Source organism: Mesoplodon mirus (assembly GCF_964341445.2).
Source record: "Mesoplodon mirus genome assembly, chromosome: X".
NCBI classification, from domain to species: Eukaryota; Metazoa; Chordata; class Mammalia; order Artiodactyla; family Ziphiidae; genus Mesoplodon; species Mesoplodon mirus.
This window is the reverse complement of record NC_138981.1, coordinates 35,466,636-35,489,675: the sequence shown is the minus strand read 5'-3', so window position 1 is coordinate 35,489,675 and position 23,040 is coordinate 35,466,636. Positions and strand designations below refer to the sequence as shown.

At 41.2% G+C, this 23,040-nt stretch overlaps 1 protein-coding gene and 1 long non-coding RNA gene across 2 annotated transcripts in view; both read right to left on the bottom strand.

Annotated features, from left to right (window-relative positions):
- Nucleotides 1-323: 323 nt before the first annotated feature.
- On the bottom strand, nucleotides 324-5,525 carry LOC309796875. Its single transcript, XR_014292515.1, has 3 exons — nucleotides 5,168-5,525; nucleotides 4,085-4,245; nucleotides 324-348 (listed from the first exon to the last, which is right to left on the bottom strand). It is a non-coding gene; the product is annotated as an uncharacterized lncRNA (long non-coding RNA).
- A 131-nt stretch (nucleotides 5,526-5,656) lies between these two features.
- Nucleotides 5,657-23,040, bottom strand: part of CYBB (cytochrome b-245 beta chain) — a 34,730-nt gene continuing 17,346 nt past the window's right edge. The window contains exons 7-13 of the mRNA XM_082609847.1: nucleotides 20,195-20,324; nucleotides 17,962-18,054; nucleotides 15,278-15,531; nucleotides 14,077-14,239; nucleotides 12,046-12,192; nucleotides 9,403-9,527; nucleotides 5,657-7,138 (exon numbers count right to left, since the gene is read on the bottom strand). Coding sequence (XP_082465973.1) covers nucleotides 7,012-7,138; nucleotides 9,403-9,527; nucleotides 12,046-12,192; nucleotides 14,077-14,239; nucleotides 15,278-15,531; nucleotides 17,962-18,054; nucleotides 20,195-20,324 — 1,039 coding nt within the window. The 3' untranslated portion in view covers nucleotides 5,657-7,011. The remainder of the gene's footprint in view (nucleotides 7,139-9,402; nucleotides 9,528-12,045; nucleotides 12,193-14,076; nucleotides 14,240-15,277; nucleotides 15,532-17,961; nucleotides 18,055-20,194; nucleotides 20,325-23,040) is intronic.

Genomic DNA, 23,040 nt, shown 5'->3' with positions numbered 1-23,040 from the left:
GTGTGTCTGCAACTAGCCTCAGTCACTACATGGGCACCTGCAGCTGGCCTCCACAACCAAGTGTATGTATACCACCAGCTCTGGCCACCCCCACTGCCTATACTAGCTACTGGAACTGGAGGTACCGTTTAGGATCCTAACAGCCCTTGCAGCCACTGCAGACCGCCCCCCGCCCCTGCCCCATACAGTACTCACCAAGGACCACACAGCGGCCTGAGCTGAAGAGACACTGCACTTCTCCAGACCACACTTGGCACCCTGCACCAGTAGACCCAGGGTCACAACATGATCCAGTATGTCCCCTTCTGCAGGTAAAAGGCTTCCCTTACAGAACTCAGTCCATCAAGTCTGGAAGAAATGACTGCTTCTTCAAATATGCTGACATCTATTGAAGGCTACAGGGATCATGAAGAATCAGGGAAACATGTCTCCACCAAAGGAATACAGTAAAATTTCAGTAACTGGCCCCAGAGAAATGGAGATCCAGGAATTGCCCAATAAAGAATTCAAAATAATTATTCTACAGATGCTCAGAGAGCTACAAGAGAACACAGATAAACAATTTAATGATATCAGGAAACAATACAAGAACAAAATAAGAAGTTCAAAAAAAGATAGAAAAAATTAAAAAGAACCAAACAGAAATTTTGGAGCTGAAGAATACAATAACTGAACTGAAGAGTTCAGTAGAGAGCTTCAACAGTAGACTTTAGCAAACAGAAGAGAGAATCAATGAGTGAGAAGATAGACCAATTGAAATTATCCAATCAATGAGCAAGAAGAAAAAAGAATGGCAAAGGATGAAGAAAGCCTAGGGGAATTATGGGGCACCATAAAAAAATAATGTATACATCATTGGAGTTCCAGAAGGAGAAGAGAGGTGAAAAGGAGAAGAAAGCTTATTTAAAGAATAATGACTGAGAGCTTCCCAAACATGGGAAGGGATTTAGATATCCAAGTTCGTGAAACTAATAGGTCACCTAAAAATTTCAACCCAAAACAATCTTCTCCAAGAGATGTAAAACAAAACAAAACAACAACAAGAACAACAAAACTGTCTAAAACCAAAGAGAGAATTTTAAAAGCAGCAAAAGAAAAAAAAAAAATCTCTCGTACAAGGGAACTTCTATAAGGCTATCAGTGGATATCTCAGCAGAGACCTTGCAGGCCAGGAGAGAATGGGATGATATATTCAAGATGCTGAAAGAAAGAAGCTGCCAGTCAAGAATACTTTACCCAGCAAAGCTGCCTTTTAGAATTGAAGGCAAAATAAAAACTTTCCCTAATAAACAAAAGCTGAGGGAATTCCTCACCACTAAATCTGCCTTACGAGAAATGCTGAAAAGAGTTCTTCAAGCTGAAACAAAAAGATGCTAATTAGTAACATGAAAACATGTGAAAATATACAACACACTGGTAAAAGTAAGCATAGGGTTAGATTCAGAATACCCTAATACTGTAATATGGTGATGTGTTGACTATTTAACTCTATATAAAGGTTGAAGGACAAAAGTATTAAAATGGCTATAGCTTCAACAATTTGTTAACGTCAATAGTTACACAATATAAAAGGATGTAAATGGTGACATAAAAATATAAAAGGGGGTAGTAGAAGGATTGAGTTTTTGTATGTAATCAAAATGAAATTATCAGTGTACGATAGACTGTTATATATATGTTTTATGTAAGCCTCATGGGAACCACAAAGCAAAAATATACAGTACATACACAAAAGGTAAAGAGGAAGGGTAACACTAAGGAAGGTAAAGGTAAAGCATACCACTAAGGAATTCTTCAATTTACAAAGGAAGACAGCAAGAAAGGAATAAAAGAAAAATGGAACTACAAAATGGCCAGAAAAAAATTTAAAAGATCTCACTAGTAAGTCCTTACCAATCGATCATTACTCTAAATGCTAACAGATTGAATTCTCCAATCAAAAGGCAGAGAGTAGCTGGATGGGTAGAAAACAAGACCCAACTATATGCTGCCTACAAGAGGCTCACTTCAGCTTTAAGGACACACATAGGCTCAAAGTGAAGGGATGGCAAAAGATATTCCACGTAAGTGGAAACAAAAGAGAGCAGGAGTAGCTATACTTATACCAGACAACATAGACTTTAAGGCAAAAATGGTAACAAGAGACAAAGATGGTCATTATATAATAAGGTGGCCAATTAGTCAAGAAGATATAATAAACATAAATATATATGCACCCAATATTGGAGCACCTAAATGCATTAAGCAAATACTAACGGATCTGAAGGGAGAAACAGACAACAATCCAATAATAGTAGAGGACTTCAATACCCCACTCTCAACAATGGATAGGTTATCCAGACAGAAAATTAACAAGGAAATGTTGGACCTGAAACATAGTTTAGACCAATGGAACCAACAGAGATATACAGAACTTTCCATCTAACAGCAACAGAATACACATTCTTCTCAAGCACACACAGAACATTCTCTAGGATAGATTAAATGATAGGTCAGAAACAAGTGTTAGTAAATTTAAGAAGATTGAAATCATAAGTATCTTTTCTGACCACAATGGTATGAAGCTAGAAATCAATAACAGGAAGAAACTGGAAAATTCACAAATATGTGGAAATTAAACAACATGTTCCTGAACACCAATGGGTCAAAGAAGAAATCAAAGATAAATCAAGAAATATCTCAAAACAAATGAAAATGGAAGTGCAACATGTCAAAACCTGTGGGATAATGCAAAGAGTATGTCTTAAATGTTCTCACCACAAAAAAGCGATGGTAATTATATGACAGGATGGAAGTGTTAGCTAATTCTATCATGGTAATCATTTTGCAATATACAGATGTATCGGATCAACACATTGTACATCTTAAGCTTACACAATGTTACGTATCAATTGTATCTCAATAAATCTGGGGGAAAAAAGAAATTGGCAGATTACTGAGGTTTAAGAATCCAGATATTTTGTAACCATCATTATAAAAATCGGTTCAGTGTAATTTCATCAATGTATGCTAGAACGACTGGGAGAAAGACAACTGGAGAAAATGATATTTATTCAGTCAGTACATAGTCCCCAAATGTTAATTACTAATTACAAAAGTAAATTAATACCTTTACGTTTATAACAGAAGAATCTGGTGATGAAACTTAATACCACTAATAACAGGACAAACTGACAATACCTACCTCCTAATACAATGCATGAAGGATACAATGTCACCTATACGTAGACTATATAGTAAATGCTAGTTTTGTACCAGTGTTAAATTTCTTGGATTGGTTCATTGCATTGTGGTTATATAAGTGAAAGTTGCTGTTCTTTGGAAAAACATTATTTGGTGAATCATCATGTTGTATGCTTTAAATATCTTATAATTTTATTTGTCAGCTATACCTCAATAAAGCTGAAAAAACATCAGAATAAATAAAAGTAAAAATTAGCATGAATCCAGTTAACGAATGTTTCTAAACTAAGATACCAAGATACTTAGATGGCATAAACCAGAGGTTTATACCACCACTGTTACCCAGCTATTCTTGGTGCAGAATCTGTACCTAGCACAATAGCTTTAAAAATCTCCTTGGTTACTTATACCTTGTCTAATCTGTTAGTGTGGTATAAAGAACATGGGCTTTTTAGCTAGAAAGATATGGACTTAATTTTGACACAGTCACCCAGTAGTTGTGGGATAGTTTGAGCCTATCAGTTATCCTCTCTCAGCTTCAATTCTTTTGTTTGTTTTTTTATCAACGAAATTGGGATAAAATGACTACCTTGCAGTGTCCTGAGGGATTAGCTGAAGTGGATGTAAAATGTTTGGCATAGTAGGTGTTTATTAAACATTAGCTATTTCTATTATTGACATTTATTTCAGTTAATGACCTTTCCCCCCGTGGCAGCATATGCCCACACCTCTATCCCTTTCCTACATGGGGGGGGGGGATCATAACTGGTTGACTCACTTAGAACAATGACCAGTGCAGAACCATGAGCACATATATGTATACTCACAACCTGATTTGATGGCAGCTAATTGCAAAGTTAGAACCGAAAAGGTGAGTGGAAATGAAAAAAAGAGGTCTTACACTAGGACTTCTTTGCCTTTGAAATTCTGTCTGCAATGTCAGGTGAAACTCCCTTGTCCATTCCCTTATACCAGTGCTGTGAGGGTCACCAGGACATTAGTACAGAACTCAGTACTCAGTTTTCCCTTCTCAATCCAGAAATTGTGCAGTGTTTGACGTATCTACAAAAACACAGAGAATCTCAATCCCACTGGGGCAGAGAAAATCTTTGCCATCTGAATCCACCCTTGAATATGAAGATCAATAACACAGACGCAGAGAGAGCTCATTCATTTTAATAATTGAGCACAGTTTTGATAGTTCTTCCCAAGAATTATCTCCCAGGGTCCCCCCACCCCCCGTAAACTATTCACACACAACATCTACAAGTATTTAAATTTCATAAATGCAGTGCTGCAAGAGCAAAAGAAATAAGAAAAGCCTTCATAGCCTTGAGATTAAAAACAATGCTTAATCATTTTCTCACTATCTGTTACTAAATACTAAATGCTAAAAAAGCTGTGCAGGCAGCCGATGGCTGGGGAGAAGAATGGAGAAGGAAGCTCTCATAATGACAAGAGCTTTTACACTCATTTTTCATCTCATAACCAGGATAACACAGGGAAGATCTCTCTATTTTGGTAACTCTGTTGGTGTCAAAAATAGAAAACCCTGGGGCTTCCCTGGTGGCGCAGTGGTTGAGAGTCCGCCTGCCAATGCAGGGGACACGGGTTCGTGCCCCGGTCCGGGAAGATCCCACATGCCACGGAGCGGCTAGGCCCGTGAGCCATGGCCGCTGAGCCTGCGCATCTGGAGCCTGTGCTCCACAACAGGAGAGGCCACAACAGTGAGAGGCCCGCGTACCGCAAAAAAAAAAAAGAAAAAAAAAAAAAAAGAAAACCCTGGAGAAACATTTTCAGAGCAACAAATGGAGTTGGTTTTACTTAGGCCACACAGGTGAGCGAGGGCCCAGATTCTCAGACTCCTTATAACTCTGGTTCCCCCTCTGGCTCACACTTTGGTGTAAAGAACTGAAGCTATCAACACAGAGCCTGAGTCATAGTAATAGCACAATAAAAGTTTGTTGAATGAATGAACTGATACCTGGGGTGCAGTGTGAACAGGCTGGACCTAAGTTTCTCTTTGCAGAAACAGTCTTGGGACATTGTGGGGAGGTGACATTCTCAAAGCAAGCCTGACTTGTCAGGACCGACCCTCAGTGGCCGGGGCATCCTGGGAACCCAAAGGAACAACTGAGTTCTTACTAGTTCAGCCCAGTCCCCTGAATATGCCCACTCAGCATCAAATTCATGGCCAGAATTTCAGATTCAATACCATATGTTATCAAAATAAAATGAATATGTGTGTAGCTCCTGCAATTACATTCAATACGTATAAGACTTTAATCTGGGGTAGAAAGTGACCCCCTTCACCTACCCTCCCCTTTTGCCTTTTTTCGCTTTCTCTCACTCTCCTTCTATTCTCTTCCCCCTTCCCTCCCCTTTCCTCCTAACCCCATCTTCTGCCCCTCCCCCCTGCTCCCTTCTCTTTCTTTCTCATTATCAAAGTTGAATACTTCTAAATATCTGTGGCCCCAGAGGATATAACAAATAAAGCTGTTTTTAGTTCCCAGAAGTAGGAGCAGTCCTGAGGGGGAAAAAAAAACCTTTCTGGCCACATTAACAATGATTTAGAGACTCTCAAACTCACAGATATCCAGAACATTCTACTGGGTATGAATCCAATACCTACACAGTAAGCTAGGGATTTTAGTTTCTGGGATGTAAATTTCATCATGATCATGATGATAGAACAATAAATCATTAGTTACACCAGTAAGATCTCTTTTGCACGTGTATTTAAGTAAAACAAAGTGTGGATGCTATTTAAAGCAGATGGGCGTATCAGATACATATTTGTCACAATTCTTAATTTCAGATTCACAAGTGCTGGCTGGAGGAGACCGTTTCCGGCAATAAATCAGTTTGCATTTTTTTCATAGCATAAGGAGCCGGCCAGAGTTAGGACAGGAGTTCAATTCTCTGCCTCTATCTCCCTTTCCTGCATGTTTCAAATAAAAATGTTTGGACAGGACAACCTATTGGTTACTAACCTTAGCCTGTTCTTTACCTTCAAGAGAATCAGGTTCCTTTGGTCAACAAGTCTCAGAAGTGATTTCCTCAGATAATTCCGTTTAAAGCTTTCAATTAGTTCTACCCTGGCATTGTATGGTTTTAAATGTCCTTTCATTCATTCATTCATTCAGCAAACTTTCATTGAGTATCCACTCTCTGCTGGGGCATACATTAATTCCAGTCGGTCTAATATTCTTTTGTAGGAGGAATCTCTGACCCAGTTAGGCTGCTGCATTGGTAAACTGGAGTGTACTGTCATCATTAAGTGATGAATCACTCTCAGCATATATTATCTCTTATTTAGAAAATTTCCTTTGATAGGACAATAATGATAACAAAGATGACACAAAAGCGAATATGAATAGTTACTCCCTGGTTTGCTTCTTCTTTTGGGGAGTATACAAACCTATTTCCAGGCAGCCTGGTATTGCTGAAAGATCACCAAACCTAGAGTCAGATGGTCCAGAGCCAGTCTCAGCTTTAATCTTAGGGAAGCTACTTCACCATTTTGAGCCCCCATTTTTAAATCCTGAGACCTGAGTCTGAGAATCCTTGCCCTACCTTTCTCTGGAATTACTGTGAGGAAACAAAATGAAAAAATGTGTAGATAATTGCTCTGAAAACCATAAAGCCCCATACAAATGCAAATTTATGACTGTTAAACAATCTTTGACATTCCTTTCAGGGCAAATCATCACATTATAGTTTCTCTTTCTCTCTTTTTCTTTAAAGGAGGGAACTTATATTATCAACTAGCATTGTTGGGGCATTTGGCGGTACAACCCACATTTATTTCCTCATGGAAGAGACCAGTTAGAAATTTTCCTTATTGAAAATGAAATGCACTCCCCTGGGGCCAGAGTCGGAGTTGGAGATGCACTGTTTATTGAGGGTTTCAGCCAAGGCTTCCGGTCCACAGAGGAAAACTCCTATTCTGGTACTTTTGGGAAAGAAAGAAAAAAGACAGTTTCAGGCTTTGAGATGGGCTCAATTACAAAGCACATGGGGGCATTTCTTATTGATTTCAGGCCTCAGAGCAGAGTCCCCTCTGTTCCTTTGTCCTTTCGCAAATGACAGAGTTCAGGTCACCATGAGAGAGTGTGGCTCGGCCCTGTTTGCGGGGCTGGGAGGGGCGGGCAGCTGGCTACTTCAAAAGGCAGCTGACTTCTCTGAAAAAATGACATGCAAGCAGGGTTTGCGGAAACTTCTACTACAGAGAAAATGAGGGTGAGTTTGTGAGCCTGTGGGCCACTGCCCTTCAGGGCTCTGTGTCCCCAAACACCCCAGCATCTTAAAATCAAGGACAAACCCGCTTCAGGAACACCACCTCTGCCAACAGCTTCGTGTGGCTTCATCCCTCAACATTTTAGACTCTAAAGCCTTGCTCCTCTAGCTCTGGTTCCAGACCAGTAGCCTCGGTGTCAGCTTTTTAAGAATGCAGATTCTTAAAGTAGGTCAACTGTGTTTTAAAATTGTTATAACTTCACACCTTTTTGAAATCTGCCCTACAAAATTGGTTTGGCTTAAATGTCAAAGCCGTGACAATTTGTACTTTGATGTGATTGTATTTCCAATTTCTTGTTCCCGTAAGATTTCAGTAAAACTCAAAAATCTATTCAAAACCAAGAATGTAGATTCTTTGGCCCTACCCCACATGTACTAAATCAGCGTTTCAAAAAGCTTCCCCAAGTGATTTACATGTTCATTAAAGTGTAAGAAGCAATGGCGAAAAGAGTGTATTTATGGTGAGTTCTTGAGTTTGTCATGTGTTCTAGATTTTAGAAATGCAGTTTTCAGACTTCTAGCCCGCCACGATACACAGGAGGGCATGGAAGAGTGGAAATGGAGCCTGAAGCCAAGAGACAGGTAAGTAGCACTTCTCCTCTTCAGCTTCACCGTTAGAAGTCCTAGTAAACTAAGGCAAATAAAGGTTGCCTGGAGATGTTCTGAGAAATGTTTGCGACTTTAAAGAAGAAAAGGGAGAATCTGAAAATCTAGAGAACGGAAGAGGATAAGCTTGCGAGACAAGTAAGAACTGTAGTGCTTCCTTTGCATCCTGTCTCTTTCTTAAGCTACTTTCCTTTACCAATCAACCTATTCAAGAAACCAACCAAGCCTCATTCACTCTAAAGTGTAAATGACTGATAAAGAGTTTCAAGAACAGCCAGTACAGTAGGCAGGAAAAACTTAGAAATACCAAGGAATAGTAGCACAATGAAAACTGACCTAAAACAGTTTCTCGGGCTTCCCTGGTGGCGCAGTGGTTGAGAGTCTGCCTGCCAGTGCAGGGGACACGGGTTCGAGCCCTGGTCTGGGGGGATCCCACATGCCGCGGAGCAGCTGGCCCCGTGAGCCACAATTACTGAGCCTGCGTGTCTGGAGCCTGTGCTCCGCAACAAGAGAGGATTTGATAGTGAGGGGCCCGCGCACCGCGATGAGGAGTAGCCCCCACTTGCCGCAACTGGAGAGGGCCCTCGCGCAGAAATGAAGACCCAACACAGCCATAAATAAATAAATAAATAAATTAATTTAAAAAAACAAAAAAACAAAAAAAAAACAGTTTCTCAACCTCAGCACTACTCACGTTTTAGGTCAGGGAATTCTTTGTTGTGGGGAGCTGTCTTTTATGTTATAGAACATTTAGTTTCATGATGACCAAAGCTTTAGTGAGGGCAGGAAGGACCTGGAATATCTGTCAACTTATGATCTTGGACCCAAAAACTATAAATGAAAGTGGGGACAGTGTTTCCTTAGTAATAAATATAAATCATAGAGAATTAACAGAAGTAGATACATGACTGAAATTTAGGAGGTGAAAGAAAAGAACTGAGTTATGGGCCTATTTGGGGGGAACAGGGTTCAGAAAGTCTGAGGTGGGGCCTGGGAATCTTTGTTTGGTGTGATTTAAAGACTTCCTCTTAAAGTCAGGGATATCTAGAACACTTTATGGGTGTGAATATGGTAATCTAGGTATTTTAGTTTCTGGAATACATAAATCTAGCCATGTTTGGAAGCTGTTGCTTTATGTAGACCATGAGCCTCAAGAACACCTTGGCAAGAGGGAAGAGATATGGGAACATATGTATATGTATCACTGATTCACTTTGTTATAAAGCAGAAACTAACACACCATTGTAAAGCAATTATACTCCAATAAAGATGTTTAAAAAAAAAAAAGAACACCTTGGCGGGGGAACTCCTTACTTGGCGTGTTGACTCCCAATGGTCTTGAACTCATTATCCCAGTTGGGCCGTCCATACAAGGTCTTTTGTTTCAGGCCCGTGATCACATCTTTCTCCTCGTCATGGTGCACAGCAAAGTGATTGGCCTGCAGGAAAGGACATGAATTCAGACAAAAGAGGCACTCTGTATAAATACACACAGATATACTTACATATCTCACAAACCAAGCTCTAATTACCGTTCTAACTGTATGTATTTGGGGCAAGGCACCATGCTGGAAGCTAGAAGGTCAACACTGAACAAACCAGTTCTCAAGCAATTTACAGTCTAGAAAGGGAGACCACAGAGGAGGCACAAACATCTCCATGAGGACAAAGAAGGGAGCACGGGTGGGAGGATATGGGAAGGTTTCAGGGTGGCTGCATTTGAGCCAGATTTTGAAGTGTGGGTAGGATTTAAATTCTCTATCTCACTGTTTTTCTCTCTGCAGTACGTCTGACAGTCTCTTCTCACCCTAATATACTCCCGCTCCTTTGGGGGAATCACTAAGAATTAAGACAACCATAGACTAAAATGTACTCATATTTTGGTAATGTAATGAGACATCAAACCAAGCCTAAAGCTGCTCTCTGTATGTGTGTGTGCAGAGTCATGTGTTGTTTCCTGTGACCATTCTAGGGGGCCTCAGTTTGAACAACAGGTATTTTTTCAAACAAAAAATTGCTAATTACATTTATTTAACAATCAAATCAGATTTTAAATTCACTGGACAGGGAATGGATGATGGGGATGGAAGAGGTTAAGAAGGGTAGTTACCCTGGTTTGCTAATCCTGTAGGGACAAAGTTTTGCAAAGCAAAATAACTATTTTTCAATGCAAAGAGATTTCCCACTTAAAAAACTGTGTCTGGCTTTTGAAAAAAACAAAACTGCAAAGCAATTTATATATTATACATTTTTTCCCCTGGGTTTCATTTTTATCAAATTTTGTTGTTGTTGTTGTTTCGTTTTTAAATTGCAGAAGTGGCATCTTAAAAGCACTTTTTCTGGAGCAGTAATTTTCATGGTCATGTGTCCCTGGACCTACGTCTGCAACAAGCCTTTCCTAAGACTTGGAGAACCTATGATAAGCGATATGCCAAAACCTAAATGAGAAGAAGTCGGTTTTCACAGGGACCAGGTGCCTGTGAAAACTGTCTTGGGTGAGGATCCATTGTGTGGGGGTGGCCATCTGAGGCAGTGGCCAGGAGTGGGCAGAGACCCTTGCCTTACCCCCTCACTCGGGGACAGTCATGCTGCTTCCAGGCCAAGTCATTCATGTTTGCTTATTTAGAAAGATGTTACCCCCTAGGAATCATTAACTTGTTTCTGAGCTTCTCAGTCTCATCACTTTGGACATTTGGGGCCAGATAATTCTTTGTTGTGGGGGGCTGTCTTGTGAATTGTGATTATCTTATCAATAATTGTAATTAACGGTAATTGTCTTCTCAATCGAAAATTCACATTTCCATTGCTAAATGTCTCAGGAGGGAGAAAGCATATATACATATACATATATACATATACACATACTACACACACATATATACATATACACATACACACACACCCTGCATATATATATATATATATATATATATATATATATATATATATCACCTTCATTAGATATATATTGATTTATTTACAAATGATAATCATGAACTACTGGGAGTACTAAGAGTGCAGGTTCTAGAACATTTATTACTTGGATGCCCTTGGACAAATGACCTAACCCGTTCTGGGCCTTGGCTTCCCCATCTGTAAAATCTGGAAAAGAATAATAGCTACTTCATAAGGTTGTTGTGAGGATTTAATTAGACAATCTATGTAAACACTAAGAACAATACTTGGCACAAGCATATGCTTAATAACTATTGCCAGCTATTATGACTCCTTATTAAATGTATTATGTATAGTATAAAACATGCATAAACATAAATTAAAGGAATATATACACATATATATGCATGTGTATACATATATATGTATATGCATGTGTATATATAAATACAGACACAGAGAGAGAGAGAGAGAGAACGAGAGAGAGCTGATCTTTTCTCTATTTTCTTCCCATAACCCCGTAGATCATCTTGTCCACGTGGTTCGATACCCCTGGTGGAGGCATTGCTGTAACAAGGTCAAAGTCATGGCTTTGATTCCCTTGTAGGCTCCCTAGCTTTGACCCGTCCCACAGATACCAACTTTGAATCTAATATCAACTGTCTGAACAAATGGGGATACTGAGTCAGAGTGAATGTGCTGGATCACCTGAACCCATCGACTGTTCTTAAAAACAGTACACAAGGGCTTCCCTGGTGGCGCAGTGGTTGGGAGTCTGCCTGCCGATGCAGGGGACACGGGTTCGTGCCCCGGTCCGGGAGGATCCCACATGCCGCGGAGCGGCTGGGCCTGTGAGCCATGGCTGCTGAGCCTGAGCGTCCGGAGCCTGTGCTCCGCAACGGGAGAGGCCACAATAGTGAGAGGCCCGCGTACTGCAGAAAAAAAAAACAAAAAAAAAACAAAAAACAAAAAACAGTACACAAGACATTCCAATAACCAAGGGGAAGTCGGTAAGCCCTGGGCACTGTGGGAGGGACCTGAGATTGGGGATCTTTTCCTCACCTGAGACTCATCCCAGCCAGTGAGGTAGATGTTGTAGCTGAGGAAGTCGGCGTTGTCCTTCTCCTGCATCTGGGTCTCCAGCAGCTGCAGCAGGTCTGCAAACCACTCAAAGGCATGTGTGTCCCGGCACAGCCAGTAGAAGTAGATCTGAGAGGGGGACAGACCGTGAAGCAGATTATGTTTCTTTTTTTATTTTTATCTTTTTTTGAAGGATAGTTGATGTATAATATCATATAAGTTACAGGTGTATAATAGAGTGATTCACAATTTTAAAGGTTATACTCCATTTATAGTTATTATAAAATATTGGCTATATTCCCCATGTTGTACATTATGTCCTCGTAGCTTATTTATTTTACACATGGTCGTTTGTACCTCTTAATCCCCTACCCCTGTCTTGCCCCTTCCCACTTTCCTCTCCCCACGGGTAACCACCAGTTCTTTCTCTATATCTGTGAGTCAAGCAGATTATATTTAAATAGGGACCTATCAGCATTGAAATATGGATTTCTACCCTCCCCACCTCCACTTTTCCCTGCTGCTCAGAATGCCTGGAAACATGGGTTTTCAGAAAGCTCTAGATGTTTGACAAACTAGCTCACATGAACCTGCTCTGGCCTTCACACGGCAGGGCAGTAAATAAATAGCTTGTTCTCAGAAATCCGTAGCTTAAGAAGAAAACATTAGCCCACCACTTTCCCCCTGGGTCTTCTCTTGCCCTCCTAGGAACACCGGCTTCCTTTTTTTTTTTTTTTTTTTTTTTTTTGCGGTACGCGGGCCTCTCACTGTCGTGGCCTCTCCCGTTGCGGAGCACAGGCTCCGGACGCGCAGGCTCAGCGGCCATGGCTCACGGGCCCAGCTGCTCCGCGGCATGCGGGATCCTCCCGGGCCGGGGCACAAACCTGCGTCCCCTGCATCGGCAGGCGGACTCTCAACCACTGCGCCACCAGGGAAGCCCTCACCGGCTTCCTTTGACCCTCCCCTCAGAAAGACCAATAGGATCTAGACGAGCCATGGCTGCCACCGCGCTACTTCCCTACCCGCTACTGCCAGACTTCCCTGAGTTCGTAGGGGAAAAAGTAGTTCTACCCACACCTCCTCCACATCGAAAAGAGGGGAAGGGGAGAATGAAAAGTCAAGGTAAGCTCAACGTGCCTATTAAAGGTTATCTCTACAGCTATGAGAATGACTCAAGCTTTATTAAAGATGTCCTTTATTGGGCAATGATACCAAACTTACATGTAACCAAAAAATCCCCCAGGACTTTATTCTGAGGAGACAGCCATAAGAAAGTAAAAAAGTAAAAGTGTCACGAAAGGACATGTCTCCTGCCCTCCCCCTGCAAATAAATGTGCTGGGGGCTGGAAATGGAATCCGTGTCAATATCTAACATAAGATGATAGAAAAATTATTCTATCCTCTCAATGGAACATGAAAGAATCATCAAAAATGATTATCAGCAAGCTTGTGACAACACTGAAAAATACTATATGTTTTAAAAAGAGCAGGACATGTAATTGTACATACTCAATATATACAGCTTTCTAAAAATATGTAAACATGTTGGAAGAGAATTTACAAAAAGTGTAACTATTGGATTGGGGTTGTGAATACTTTCTGTTCCCAACTCTCTTCTGAATTTCCAGTAATGCTATACAAATACAGTATATTTGTACTTTCAATAATAGGCTTGCTTATAGAGAACCACATTTATTTATTTGTTTGTTTGTTTATTTTTTTGGCTGTGCCACGCATGGCTTGCGGGATCTTAGTTCCCCAACCAGGGATCAAACCGGCACCCTTGGCAGTGAAAGCACCGAGTCCTAACCACGGGGCCACCAGGGAATTCCCAGAAGCACCTTTGACTTATCAAATAGCCCTTTTGTTGCAAAGCCTGCCTCTCTGAAACTACCTAGAACTTGTCTTCACTTCCCCCAGTCTCTGCCAGCCTCTGCCCTGAAGGTTCTTTGAGGCTTCACTTGGCAGACTGTGATGAATGCTCCAAGCCCTCTGAAAAAGAAAAGAACCTACCTTTTTGAGCCTCAGATTGGGGGCTTTATTGCAATACTTGTACCAGATCGACTTGAGAATGGATGCAAAGGGCGTGACCCCAATCCCTGCTCCCACTAGCATCACCACCTCGTAGCTGAACACATCTTCACTGGCAGTGCCGAAGGGCCCGTCAACAGCTATCCTGGAGGGAAGCATGAGGGGAGAGAGTTACACGGATACCTTGCTCTTCAGAGGAGGATGGGGCACACATTATCACTGCAGGTGTGCAACATGTCACTTCAAACTGGGACAATGTGTTGATGTGACACTTTGTTCTGTGAGATAGCTTTCAAGTAACCAACTCAGTGCGAACATCGGGGTTGGAAGTAAGACGGGGAATTTTTAGCTAACTGAAAACATTTGGTAACTCTCAGGGGTATTTTTTTCATGTCCCCACCCCCGTTCACCCACTACACATGCGCACGTTCACGCACGCACGCACACACACACACACACACACACAGACAAATGTCTGTGTCTCTTGCCAGGTGAGCCCACACTTGAAATTCCTGCTTACACTGCACATTAAAGTGAGAATTTTCCATGTCATAATATCTTATAAATTTAATATCTCTACTTTATGTTGGTCTATTCATTGAGTTATTTGACATACTTTTCTTCAGCATCCACTGAGTAACATCTGGCATTTACCCTCAAATAACGCACACCAATGAAATTTTAAGTATAGCTTTTTTTTTTTTTTTTTTTTTTGCGGTACGTGGGCCTCTCACTGTTGTGGCCTCTCCCGTTGCAGAGCACAGGCTCCGGACGCGCAGGCTCAACGGCCATGGCTCACGGGCCCAGCCGCTCCGCGGCATGTGGGATCTTCCCGGACCGGGGCACGAACCCGTGTCCCCTGCATCGGCAGGCGGACTCTCAACCACTGCGCCACCAGGGAAGCCCTAAGTATAGCTTTGATTGCAAGTTAATATACCTTGGCCTTGACCCTTACAAATTTATAGGCACTGGGGAATATCCATGATTAATATTTGATTCAAACATTTCATATTTCATATAAGATGTATACCTATATGCATAAACACAGCACAGGTATAAAATGGGGAACACCGGGATAGCTCCCTATATTTGTAGAATCTGTATGTTTTGTCAGACTTCGGAGCTAGTAGAGTGACATTTTTCCTGAACTCATGCACCTTTGTAATAGGCGCTTTGTACTCACTTCGGTAGTTTCCAGGCATCTTGAAATTCCTGCTTATCACAGCCACAAGCTTTGAACAGTCCCTCTGTCCAGTCCCCCACGATGCGGATGTGGATGCTAAAGAAGTCTTCCTCGGGGGCAGAGGTCAGGGTGAAAGGGTGCCACTCCAGCCTGGACACCACAGGGCACTTGACGAAAATGTATTGGCCCACCTCCATCTTGAATCCCTTTTTCTTCATCTGTAGCTCGATGGTTTTGAAAGGGTGAGTGACCACCTATGGAACAAAATGTGTCTCTGGAAATGAACCTTTCTCCCAGTACTTGCCTTTTCAGTATCCGCAAGGCTGAGCTAAGATGCCCCACCCAGGTCCCTTCTTCAGGGCCAATACAGCAGTTCTTCCAGCAAACCTGCCTCTCACTGGCAACTGCCCTCGGCTGTAGCCCACGGCCAACAATGAGCTGAGGCAGGGATCCAAAGACCTTGTCCTTGTCCTCACTTTGGGACAACTCCCAGGGGCCATCGCACTTCCTGTAGGATCAGCTGAGGCTGCAGTTGCAACCACTTCGGGCCAGCAATTTCCTTCCCCCAATCCTGCCTTTCTTTTCTTTTACAGGTTCATCTCCTGAGAACATGCCCTGATAAGACTTCTGCATGCAGTTCTCTGTCTCAGAGTCTTTGCCAGGGAATCCAACCTAAGACACCAGCTTAATGTGATTTTTTTTTTCTCTAAGAAGACAAGGCAGTTGTTAGAAACAGGAAGAAGAGATGGTTTCCTACTCAGCCTTCCTATCTCCCCAAGGGATGATCAAGAGCCTTAGCAGCCGGACAGAAGCAGAAGGAGACCCCATTGGCTAGTAATATAGCAACATCGGCCAAACCAAGCCTAAGGTGCTGGTCTTTGTCCCAAGTCCCACCTTGAACTTGCCTGATTCCATGCATTGTTTTTACATTTCTCCCTCCCTGGGGAATACACCATCCATCTCTCCCAAAGCCAGGCCCCACCCACCTGTTGCCATCCTCCTTCTCCATGTACCTGAATGTTCAAAACAGCTTTGTTTACAATAGCAAAAAAATTGGAAGCAGTGCAAATGTCCATCAACTGGTAAGTTGGTAAATAGCTTAACAAAATGATTTCATTATAATATGCAAAGTAATATGTTTCTTTGATGATTCCTGAGATCCTAGAGGGACTTTATATGTGCAACTGAAATTCCTGAGATCCTAGAGGGACTTTATATGTGCAACTGAAAACAAACCAAGGGACATCAAAGGAAAGAAAAATTAATAGAAACAAAATAGCAGCTTCCTAATGTTGACTGATATAGACGAGCTTTTCTTTTCACCGGTGAGGAGGAGTAGGACAATAGGAAATCCTTTTAAGAAAAACTGCCAAGCATTTCCACAACTTGTGATTCAGATATAACTTATATGACAAGGCTGTAACAACTTCCCTTCATCACTGAAATAAGGAGGTGTAGAGCTTCATTTTGAAACAGAAAATAAAAATGGACAAAAATGAGTTTGAAAATTATGTTGCTCATGTTGCAATTTTGTGTGGTGAGAATGAGTTCCACCATGTTGCAATTTTGCTACCACAGGGAACATTGGGATAGAAGGGAATAAAATGCACTAGTGGACAGCGTTGTCACCAGAATACTTTTGGATAGTACCTTGTTTCTTATGTGTGTTTACATGAGAAGAAAATGAATACCTATTTTCTTCACAGGCAAACAAGTTTGCCTTAGAAATAGGCTTAGGGGAAATACTTGTCTGGTTAGTTCGTTCTAGTCTAGTAAGGGAAATTTTGTGGTGGCTCTTTTTGCTGATCTGTGGGCTTTTTCTCAGAGTACAATACAAATATCATAAAAGGAGAACTGTTGTGGCTTCCTATATTTCAAGGTTTCCAATGCCAGCTGGACTAACTTTACTATGACCTTCCATAGAGGCCAAGAAAGAAGAGCTAGGGTGGTGGAGTGGAAGATTTTGTGTGTTTTGCGAAAGCAACCCATGGTAAGCTTTTGGTAAATACTTTCTGAACTGAACTGAATTAAATTTTATTTGATAAAAACAGTCCTGTCTGATGTTTCCTGAAACTATAATAAGGCGATTCCGTTTCTATTTATTTAGTTGGATATTTATTTATTTAATGATAAGAAGCAGCATAGACGTGTGGGGAAAAACCACTATATACTTGAGGTTAGCGGACTCAATTCTAAATGCAGTTTAGTTATTAGCTCACTTGAGACTTTGAGTACATTAACTCTGATACTCTGTGACTGCATACAAAGCACAGAGACCTGCCCTTGGTTCCCTGGTTCTTTTGGCATCTGAATATTTTAAGGCTCAGTGCATGACCTTTTGAACTCACCTCTTTTGCTTCTTTACTCTTAACTAATCACATCATCTCTCTATGCTCCTCCCCTCTACACACACACACACACACACACACAGGGATTCATTTACACAAAACATTTGGGTTCACTTTTCAACAGAAAATGTTAACTTCTAGTTTCCCCAATTAAAAGGCCCAATCATTTGATTATCAAGCTAGGTACATTGAAACAAACTGTAGGTCATCTCTCTGCCCTAAGTTTAATCAAAAGAAACTGAGTAAAAGTGAGATCTGACAATGATATAGAGAACTTGGATAGACTTGTCCATGATATAGTTAGATAGTATTAGTAATTCCTAACCCAGCCAATACCTTGGTGATGACCACCTTCTGTTGAGATCGCCAAAACCGTACCAACCTCTCACAGAGATATAGGAACATGGGACCCACTATCCATTTCCAAGTCTGTAATCAGAGCAAACAATGAAAAAAGGATGTGTTAAGGGGCGGTAGTTGATAAAAGATTCATGGGGACAAAACATTTTAGAAGTCAAGTTCACCTTTTTTGGTTTGTTTAAATATTCCATAATAGATTAGTAATTTTTTTCTATAAAGGAATGCATGAAAATATCTAAAGTTAAAATAAATTTTTGAGCCAGTAAAAATGAACATTCTCCTTGGCCACATTGGGGAACTATATCTACAGTATGAAACTTTCCCAAGAGGAACTGTCCACAGGAATGGGATTTCCTCCTATTGTCGCAATAGGAGTTGCAATAACCCTACAGCAGAGTAAGGTTGGTTTCGGAATTAACATTTCTCTAAAGGATAGCATTTCAACAACATCATATTTTTAATGCAATGTTGCAATTACTTTCTCTTGGTCACGTAGCCAAAGCTTCATTCTTTGCAAGATGAGAAATTCCACGCTAGAATTTAGCTCTTCCTCCAATATCCTGGCAAGTTCTAGGAGCTATGCAATGCACTTTCTCTAGGGTGCTCTCTTGTCAGAATCTGCAGTGTTTCAGAACACTGGAATTACCCCGTGGCATTACTGGCTATACAAAAACATTTAGGCCAAACAGATCCATCCTGGGATTCAGTCAGTTAGGTTCCTAGATGAATATCTGAAGTAGCAAAGAATTTTAGAAGTCGGTATCATCTAAAATACAACATTCCAGAAGGGATTCCAAGAGGGAAAAAAAATCCCAGAGTGCTTCCCATAGTCTCGCCTATGATCTTTCTATGAAAATTTTTAAGAAAGTTATTGTTGGAAGTTGAGAGCACCCAAATGTCCCTATCTCCAGCCTAAGTTGAAGAATATCTGCCCAGAAGTCATAAATGCTCTGCTACTGGCCTTCATTTTCATGGGACCGTTTTTTCAAACGGTCTAGCATCATCCATCTGTGTCCTGGCTGCCACCTGGGGCCCCATTGAATGGAGCCAGGTCTTGGACATCACTTCTAATCTCCCCAGAAGCCCAGGAGCTCCTCTGAGGTAGATGCCTGTGAAGGTAGCAGCACTCTGACCTCAGCTGTCTTCAAGGAAATGTGCCTTCCCCAGCTCATAAGAGGACCTGCAATAGAGTTCCCTTTTAATCCTTTCTATTGATGTCTGCATGTAGTGGGGGTAGTTCACTGATGTGTCTGCTTGCTTTCATTAATGAGCAAGGATGCTGAAAGATGTTGAGTCCCCAGACAGCACGCTGTTTCTAGAGGAAGAGTACTCCTATATTATGAGAGTCAGAAAAGAGGAAGGAGAAAATGGGATGGGAAATTTGCCTTTATATTATACTGTGTTTAAGGACAAAATAATCATCCTGTTCAGAAGCCCTGTACGAAAGTTGATTTTTGCTTAGGTTTATACCAATGGCTAGCATAATAACCAATAAAGTATATTGCTTGCCAATGGGGGAAAAGGTATGAGGATCACAGGGTCCACCGCTCACTCTATGGAATGGAGATACTGAGAATAAACAAAACGGAGTTCTTCAGAGCTCCCAACAAAAGGTAAATATTTCAGCATCTTTTCCCTTGGTCATCCTTGCCACACGCCTGCTCTACCATGAAGTGCCAATGGCATGAACCTGGCTCTGCAGCCTCCTTTATGCCTCATAGACGGGACCTCCTGATACCCAGTGGCAGCCCTATGTGCCACCTCACAAATTTCCTTCCCAGCTCTGAAAGCTGTATAGAAAGTCTTACTTCCTGGAATCCGAAGAGGCTCCTGACTACTTATAAATCATAATCTGAGCTTTCCAACTCAGCTCAGGATGGAAGCCCTCTGAAAATCATTAACTGGTATTATTGTGGCCATCACAACCAGAAGAGAAGAGGTAGCATTTCTTGAACCCAAAAGCACTTTAAAAAACAGTACGTTTCCAAGTTTTACATCAGGATGTTCATAACAGACTAATGTAAAGCTTACTCTTCAAGAACTAATTCTAGACAATAAGCATAGCAGAAAAACACTGGATACTTATAACATCCTAGCAGTTCCATGACATTCATAACGGACAACTCTATGACATTTGTATCTCTTTCTTAGGCACAGTTTGAAGATTGTTGGTAAGGAAACTATAATAGCTACAATGAATTGTACATACCATAGGAGGGTTCCCAGAGAACTGTGGGATTGGGCAGTCCTGTATTTTTCCCCATTGTGAGATGTTTTGATAACATTCTCTTGGCTTGTGTTTCGACAAACTTTCTGCGGTCTGCCCACGTACAATTCGCCTGAGGAGGAAATGTAAGTCCAGACCATTTAGAAACAAGAGATTAAATTCTTAGTTTTCTGAGATTCTGACATATTTTTATTAGTATTCTCATATGGGTCCTATACTTTTCACTTAAAAGTAATACTTCTTGCCCCCTCCAAATAGATTAGAGGAAGGGAAAGAAAATGCATGATCTTTAGCAATAGAAAAAAAAAATATGGGGACTTCCCTGGCGAGCCAGTGGTTAAGATTCCACGCTTCCACTGCAGGGGTTGCGGGTTCGATCCCTGGTCGGGGAGCTGAGATCCCACATCCCACATGCCGTGCAACGTGGCCAAAAAAAAAGAAAAGAAAAAGAAAAAAAATATGTACAGTGACACAAAGGATATTTATATGTAACATTATAGAGGGTAAGTTTTGGATCATCAATACATGTTTTCTGAAAGGCAATATTTGTGCTTCTGTTTCAAGTATTATTCTCATTTATAAACAAACAAATAAAAAGAGAAAGACTGCAAATCCAACAGAGCAACCGCTGGCCCATACAGTACTGTTGTGCAAATTAGAACAAGATGCCCCCTCTTTGAGGACAGTCCTAGAGGCAGGAGCTTGGCCAGCAGAGCATGGGCTAATTTCTTTCCCCTTGGCCAGGCACCCTTATGTAGTTGAAAACCCATACAACCACATACAGTAGCCCTGAGGCTTAGTACAAATCCTGTATTTGTTGTTTCAAAATTGTCTAAATTCAACCAAAATGTTGAAATCCACTTAAGACGACTTAATTTTGTAGAGATTATGCCATTCTCACAGACATCAACGCTGATGGTGTGTCCCTGGAAGTGCTTGGAGCCCATTCACTTCAATTCAATAAATATTAATTGAGCAACTACTAAAACATAAGACAATGCAGGTTGAGTGGGAACAGAGGGAGGGAGGCACAAAGTTGAGTAAGTCATGTCCCTGACCTCAAGGAACATAAATGACAAGGTCTTCAGAATATATAATAAGAAGAGACACAGAAGGCCCTTTGTAAAAGTTTGTTTGGGGGACCTAAAATTTATTATGCCAGTTGGTATATTCAGAGGATGTTTTAATTCAAGGTCATTAACCATTGCTTTCTATCCTTAGGTCTTGGGGAAGAGAATTACCATGTATTGAGCATCTATAATGTGCCAAGCCTGGGAAAGGCACTGTACACAAATTATTTCAGGTAATTCTCATAACAGGCCTGAAATGTAAGTATTAGAACTCTCATTTTACGTATGAGGACACTGAGGCTTAGAGAGACCAGGTAATTAGAAGCAGAATGATTTGGTGAAAGCAATTCTGGACCCAAGCCAGACAGCCTTGGTTTCACATCCCACGTCCACCCCTTGCTAATTTGGTGGCCTTGGGCAAGTTATTTAACTTCTTTTGAGCCTCAGTTTCTTCAGCTATAAGATACGTATAAGTACCTCATTAGAAGTCCGTTTTAGTAATCAATTGGCATGATGCATATAAAACGCCAGACACAAAGTCAGCGTCCAACAAATGATAACTATTAAAGTTCTTAATGCTCAAGTTCACTTGGGGAGTAAGTGATAGAAAAAAAAATCTGATTTTCTCCTTCTCTTCTCAATGCCAGGACCGGAAGTCAGAAAACCTGGCTTTTAATCCCAGTTCAGCTGCTACCTAGCCAGGAGACCGAGCAATCAGCCAACCAGCATAAGTAGCAGATTCTCCTCAGATGGAGAACGGGGTACATATATCTCCTCTGCCTGCTCCAGAGGAAAATACATATCTATGAAACTATACAAACGTAAAGTGGTGGAATTACTAAGCTAGGGAGGGGAAGAAATTCAGTTTTTTTTTTTTTTTTTCTCTAGGATTTTCTGAAACAGCTGGATGATGACCGAGTCCCATTTAAAGATACTCAAATGCTTTTAGGAGAGTTAAGAGAGTGTCTACACAGATTTTTCAGTGCTTAGAAAGAGATGACCAGGCGTCAGGGTCAGCAAGTTGATGAAGAATGCACTTCATCAGGACAGGGAACAATATTCAGTATCCTGTACTAACCTATAATGGAAAAGAATATGAAAAAGAATGGATATGTATAACTGAGTCACTTTGCTGTACACCTGAAACTAACATAACATTGTACATCAACTATACTTCAATAAAATAAATTTTAAAAAAAGAAAGCACATGAGGGGTTGCCACAGGCTGCTTCTCTCCACTCTTCCCCTTTTCAGGTCTCAGCCACTTCTAGGCTGACTTGACTCAGACCAGAGTCATTGAGCCTTGACACCTACTTCCTCCACCCTTAGTTATCTGGAGCCCCATACCCACCGGGGAACTTCCCAGGCCTGCTTTTGCGTGCAGGTGGGAGAATCAGCTAGTGTGAAAGAGTAGAAAAAGGAAGCCTGGTATGAAAGAAGGGTCCCAATAAGGCAAACTCTCCCAACCACACATCCAGGCACCGTGTGTCTCTATGAGAGCATTCATCATGGCCTGCCTCAGCCCATCTGGTCTCCAACCCCAGCTATGCCACGGATAAACTGGTAGCGGCTTGGCTACACACTTTACCTTTTTTAGTCTGTTTCCTTGTCTACAATTTCCCCTGGAAATGGGGATAGTAAGGGCATCTCTACCTTTTGGAGATTAAAAGAAACATTTCATGTCTGTAACAAATGCTCAATAGAAGCTAGCTTTTCCCTTTATTATGTTAGGATGCTTGAAGGCAATAACCATGTATT